Source organism: Cynoglossus semilaevis, chromosome 2 (assembly GCF_000523025.1).
Source record: "Cynoglossus semilaevis isolate Cse_v1.0 chromosome 2, Cse_v1.0, whole genome shotgun sequence".
Lineage (NCBI taxonomy): Eukaryota > Metazoa > Chordata > Actinopteri > Pleuronectiformes > Cynoglossidae > Cynoglossus > Cynoglossus semilaevis.
This window is the reverse complement of record NC_024308.1, coordinates 1,028,351-1,034,808: the sequence shown is the minus strand read 5'-3', so window position 1 is coordinate 1,034,808 and position 6,458 is coordinate 1,028,351. Positions and strand designations below refer to the sequence as shown.

Sequence of the window (6,458 nt, the reverse complement as noted above, 5' to 3'; positions counted from 1 at the left end):
TATTTTTTATGAATATTTCAAATATCTAATGAACAGATTTTTAGAAAGAAAATTTAGGGAAAAGGTTTTTGAAAAAGATCTTTGAAAAATGTAAAAAAAAAAATTCTTAGAAAACAAATTTCGAAATAAAAAAAAATATTTTTTTTTAGAAAAACATTTTTTTTTTTTAAACATTTTTTTAGAAAAAAAATATTTTTTTAGAAAAGAAATTTGAAAAACATTTTAAAAAAATTTTGTTTGAAAAATGTTCAGCATTTGTTTTTTTAATTTTTGAAAAAAAAATTTAAAAATTTTACAAAAAATGTTTGAAATTTTTTTTTCAAATATTTTCAGAAAGAAAAAGTTTTGACAATTTTTAAAACAAAACTTTTTTTTAAACTTTTGGAAAACGTTTGGAAAAACTTGGGAACAAGTTTTAGAAAAATATCTAAGGAAAAGATTTTTAGAAAAAAAATTTAGGGAAAAGGTTTTTGAAAAAGATTTTTGAAAAATGTAAAAAAAAAAGTTTAGAAAAAAAATTTCAAAATTAAAAAAAAAAAGTTTTTGTTTTTTAGAAAAAAAATATTTTTTAGAAAAAAAATATTTTTTAGTGTCATTATTGGTCAAAAACAAAAAAAGAATTTGACAAAAAAATTATTTTTAAAAATGTTATCTCTACTTGCATGTTCCTCATAACGTTAGGGCATTTTGAGAACATTTTTAGAAATTTTCCTTATCAAAACTTCCTGTCGAAATGTGAATTTTTTGTGTCATATTTGGCCAAAAACTAAAGATTATGAAGACTTTTGAGAAATTATTGTGAAAGCAAATTATGAAAAAAATATTTTTGTGAAAAATTTGTTTTAAAATATTTTCAGAAAAAACGTTTTGACATTTTTTAAAAGAAAATATTTTTTGAAAATTTTAGAAAAATTGTTAGAAAATAAAATTTAGGGAATATTTTTTGAAAAATAAATTTGAAAAATGTTTTAAAAATTGGAAACAATTTAAATTTTAATAAATATTTTTGGGGAAGAATTCTTTAAATAAAAAATGAAAAAAATATCTAAAGTTATTTTTGAAAATGTTTAGAAAAAAGTTTTGAATTTCTTTGAAAATTTGACGAAAATATTTGTAAAAGTATTTTTCAAAATATCATCTTTTCCTGCATGTTTCTCATAAAATAAGGGCATTTAGAGAACATTTTTAGAAATGTTTTGCATATAATTGTCAAAACGTTATCTTTTTGTTTCTTATTTGGTACAAATTTTTAATGTAAATAGGTCTCTGTAAAACAACATCTCCTGTGGATTATATCACCATCTGTGACCAAAACATAAAAATAAAAAATATAAATCCAAACAGATTTTGCATCACAATCCAGCAGGTGGCAGGCCAACAGCCTTTCTCAGCATTAGGAATAGTACGTTTCTGAAACACATTGACAGCTGAAAAGCAACCAAATATTAAAACCAGGTTATAATAAGATTCAGTGGCAAAGAATATGTATTCTACATCGTTGATGTTACAGCTACTGTATGTACTGTATGGCACTTGACCCGAATCTCTCGAGATTTGAGATTTTCTGCAGTCGGTTTACAGATATAAATGTGCATATTTCTCTGTATAATAAACACTGGTAACTTCTACTGCAGTGGTTTTATCCAACTCATTTGGTTTGCAGAAAAAAATATTGCACACTTTTTTGGATGTTTGTTTGTTTGAGACTCACGTGCAACGTGTCGTTTCCCATCAGATTCACCACCACGCCCGACAGGTTTCTCTGGTTGAGAATCTCCAGCACGGATCTCAGCCAAAAGGGGACGTCTTCCTTTTTTTCGGCACACTCCTCACCGGCACCTTCAAAGTATCAAAACAATCGAGCGCTCCACATTTTCAGATGCTAAAATGTGTGCTATTGCTGCGAGTCAGCAGTTTGATTGACACACAACTCAGCCTGTCAGCTACCGCCTTATTCAGAAAGTGGCCTATTCTTGCTACGGACTGCACTGATAGGCGTGTCCATAGACAGCCAGGAACATACAATAGTTGTTTCAATTAAGTAATGGCGAATGAAAAGGTGGGACAAAAAAAAAAATACGTGACGTGGGACAAAGGTTGAAATTGCTGTGCAATACAACGTAAAGCGGGACAGGTGGTCACTCCATCTCCAACTCAGCCGCAGCTTCATCTGTACCTGGGGGGGTTTACACAGTCCGTCCCCGCGTTAAAGGGGTCGACAGAGGAACGTAACGTGTGGCCTCTTAAGTTGAAGATCACAGAACCGACTCACAAAGCTTTCGTGCAGGTTCATATCTGGCTGTTTGCTGGTCGGGGACAGCGCCGGTGACGTGTTCGCTGGTTTTTAGCAGTGTGGGAAACTGCGTCAAATCTCTCTTCTGAATATGCGTCTTGAACAGCTTGAGTTTGTTGGCAAACGCAAACATACTTTGCACCAGATCAGGCAGTACTTTTGTCTTACACTGGTCAGGTTCAGTCTGTCCAAGTGACACAGCATGGCGACCAAAAGAGCCAGATCCATAACCCACTTGAGGTCTGTCAGCTTGCCTTTGGGAATGCCTGATGGACTGTGAAAAACGTCTGGTTTCTGAATGGGAAAGAGAACATGAACTATGAAGACAAGCTGCTCTGATACTGTGGAATCACATCGAATCAGCTCATTTATTAGGTACAGCAAGTTGAGGCATTTGCACAGGAAATCACCATCTCCAGAACACTGAATACAGGGTGGCATGATGTGCATAAAAGTACCAGGGGATACTTAAATGCAATTGTCTTTAGTGTTCTTTCAGTGAGATGAATTCTATTTCAGAGCCAGATACAGTGTAAAGTCTACATTTTGCATTAGTTAAAACTTTTATATCATTGCTTTCCTTGATCCACTGTGTGAAACAATGGCGTTTGCCATTGTTTCACACAGTGAGAGTGAGAGAGTGAGAGAGATTGCCATTGTTTCACACAGTGAGAGAGAGAGAGAGAGAGAGAGAGAGAGAGAAATTTGAGAGAAGGTTGTGGAATTAAGTTGGGATGTTCTTCCATCTCGTGTTCAGGAATAGTCATAATTGTGTAAACAGGGCAGTCACTCAAACTTCATGGAATGTTCACTCAGTAATCCCTCGCTTTTTCCCATCAACCCCGTTTGTTTCGACCTTTCAGAAGCCTCAATCCAACCACACAAGGTCAGGATCTGGTCTTCCCTCTTTTATGCATTTGCCATTAGAAGTTTCCAGCTGTCCAATATAAGATTCAACATCCGCCAACAAAAATAAGGGGTCAAAGTGCACGGGAGTAGTGGATGTGAGCAGGACGAGTAGAAAGTCAGAGACAGTGGCTCTTCTTCAGCAGATAAGACTGTGTATATACTGATTGACAAGGGAAGACCTGGAGACATACTCAGCAGATTCCGGATGGATGTGGGTTATAGTCTTTAAGGACAGTCAGAGGACGACGTGCAGCAGTCTTTAGCTCAGGTGTAACGCGGCATCTCGCACTGTTCACAGCGGTTGAGTGCAGGGTGGTTGAGGAAGGTGCAGCTATCACAGTTCCACTGGGCGCCTTCAAAGTCCTCGTCCCTCTGAGGTCTGGACACCACCTTGGAGCCCTGCTCCCCTTCTGATGAGACCACATACAAAGAGCACATGAGGCAGGCGGTTTGTGTGAAAAATGTAGAACGCAACAAAAATTCATCGTGTCAGCACCTCAAGGCTGGCATTAAGCTCGTCTGTTCAAGAAAACACAAAGGCTCACATTCAATCAACGATCATTCAAGTGTAATTGTAGACAAAGACATTTATTAGATGGCAAGGTTTCTTTCATCTAGTTTCCATGCCAACAGATTTGTGAAGGTCAACACACGACTAACGTCCAGCAGCCTATATTCTGAGTTATCAGACGACATAAGGTCCTTTATTCTTAGAGCATTAGAAATATTAGAAATTAGAAATATGTGAAAGTAACAAGACTTTGAAAAATGTGAAGCTGTGTCCTAGCAACATTATAAATACTTCTTTCTTGTCTGTACAGCCACATGCAATGTTATAAAAACAGTAAATTAATCATTTTTTTAATATTATTAACACTACAATGAACAATCCTTACCTTTCTTTCCAGGTTTAGGCGGCACAACCGGACCAGGCTGAATGTTGTCATAAAAGTTATTCTTTGCTTTTGGGTCAAATTTTCCTGTGGAGAAAGAAGAAACCTCATTACATTAGAGTCATGTTCAAAGACAGAAGCATAATGTAGTCAAAACAGCGAGTGCTAACCTCAGCTCCTCAATAGATTATAAAGAAGAAAAGAGAAGGCGACCTAGCAGAAAACTTTCTTTGGTCACAGCTTTTTTGGCGAGTCTCGGATTAGATACCTAATCAATTTCTGAAGCCGTGTATGTTTTATCAAAACTTGTTTACAAATAAAATCTCATTCAAAAGCATTTCTGGTGCTGTTTGGAAAAATAATATATTGATGGATAACCCTGTAAAACTTGAAAACCAATATCACGTATCAATATAAACACATCATTTTAACCATGAGGCCTCAGCTCGGCAGCAATGAAGTTATGTGGATGCATCTCTGTAGCCTGCCCTCGCCCGAAAGTCTGGTTATTAAAGGTCAAATAAACACTGAAAAACAAAAACCACTGGAAGATCTTCTGCTGCAGTCTGCAAAACAAGTATGTTTTGGGCAAGAATACAAAACTGAATAGAAACAAACACCTTCAAAATGTGAAGTAGAAATAAATGAGTTAAAAAAAACGGCTTTAAATCTTTGGTCTGTTTCAATTTCAGCTCCAAATTAAAAGTAATTAACTGATCTGATAACAGATCTGCCATTGTTTATGCTATATCTTTCGGGGGCTTTTCAAAGTAGCCTGCTTATCAACGGACACGGTAGCTGAACCACAAATCATCCCATGTCCTGTCATAAGACAGCAGGTCGTGGTAGAACGCTGCATCACTATGCAGCACGATGGATCCATCCATCACTTTGGAGCCAACTCTGTCTGCTGCTGGGCTCGGCTCTTTCAAGATCAATGATTTCAAATAAAACAAAGACACACTTCAAAAAGATGTGTGTGGGAAGGTGCACTTCTGTGAATGCATGTGGGGCACGCGTGTGTGCGTGTGTGTATGTATACCTCTAGACCGCAGCAGATCCGTCTCTTTCAGAGTACAGTCGATATCTATCTGAAGTTGTCTGTTCAAACTCCGCAGTCTGGTCATCTCCTCAGGCTGCAGTGGGCAAAAAAGAAAATAGAAAATACAGCCAATGTCATCCAGTGAACATCTTTAAGACTACACAAATTGACAAGTACAAACCAACAGGACAACTTGAATTATTAAAGGCATGGTTGTATCTACCCGGCACCAGTGCATCAGTCTGCTGTTTGTTGATGATGTACAAGACAGTGTGAACTATTATATTACTATTATATTAAAATATTTGTTTAAATATAAAATCTACAAATGAGTATCTTTGCTGGAACAAGTCCTTACTCTGGGTATAAGACTGGTTGAATTGACTCGTCGAAAGCGTCTCTGAAGGGCATCATACTCCATACTGTTGACATCGCCCTTGAGCTGCTCTAGTTTCTTCTTCTCCAGCATCAACTCCTTCATTAGACGCTCCATCCTGGCCCGCTGGTGGAGCAGAAGAGCTGAAGCGGAACATCCCGACACATGATGTAAAGGACATGTAGAGTTGTTTTCAGAGTTTAAAAGGTCACCCATTAAATATATGCCAAACCTTTTAATGTCATTGGTTTTTATATTGTTTATAGCACAATGTAGGCACTGGCATCGGAGGACTGAGCAAAAATGATCGTCTGAATACCTTTTTTAATTGCACCAGTATGTTTGAGTTAAAGAACACTATTATCCATTATATTATATGACAGGAGATTGCATACATGTGTCACAAATGGCTCAAACCTCTGTCTTTGAATCACAAGAAACAGTTAAGGAACAACGCTCAACTGTCACGGTATGACAATATATATATATATATATATATATATATATATAATGTTTTATAGTACGCGTCCCTGAGTAGGGTAGCTATGGTGAGGGATAATGATCATTGTTGTTTGAGCGACTTAAATAGCTGTCAAGGGAGTGTGTTTCCTTCCAATTTTAACTTCCTCTGAGCAAAACAGAAAACTTCATTTGCTCACGTTACATTTCATAAAACAGTGAAGTTATGTGTAAAGAACACACCAAAAAGAGAAAACTCTTTTTTTATGTGAAACAAATACTCACATAAAAACTTTAATTTCTGTGTCATGGTGCAAGGTCAACTTTGGATTTTCAGACTGCCACATACCATACATTTTTCTTCAAAACAATAATGGAAACAGCCACGTAAAACTGCAAATATGCAAAGTAATACCTAAACATAGTGAGGAATTGTGTAGGTCTATGCAAACATTTTGCAGACGCTGACTTGTCATTGTTTTAGAC

The 6,458-nt window shown here is 36.3% G+C and overlaps 1 protein-coding gene across 2 annotated transcripts in view; it reads right to left on the bottom strand.

Moving 5' to 3' along the window:
- Positions 1-2,489: 2,489 nt before the first annotated feature.
- tab3 (TGF-beta activated kinase 1 (MAP3K7) binding protein 3) overlaps positions 2,490-6,458 on the bottom strand; it is a 6,782-nt gene continuing 2,813 nt past the window's right edge. The window contains exons 4-8 of one of the 2 annotated variants that reach the window (XR_003052956.1): positions 5,496-5,656; positions 5,138-5,231; positions 4,099-4,182; positions 3,394-3,612; positions 2,490-2,587 (exon numbers count right to left, since the gene is read on the bottom strand). Coding sequence is in view for 1 of the 2 variants with exons in the window: in XM_008328696.3 (XP_008326918.1) it covers positions 3,467-3,612; positions 4,099-4,182; positions 5,138-5,231; positions 5,496-5,656 (485 nt within the window). In the remaining variant the exon portion in view is untranslated. Of the gene's footprint in view, positions 2,588-2,966; positions 3,613-4,098; positions 4,183-5,137; positions 5,232-5,495; positions 5,657-6,458 lie in introns of those variants that run through there. The other variant, XM_008328696.3, reaches the window with a different exon arrangement.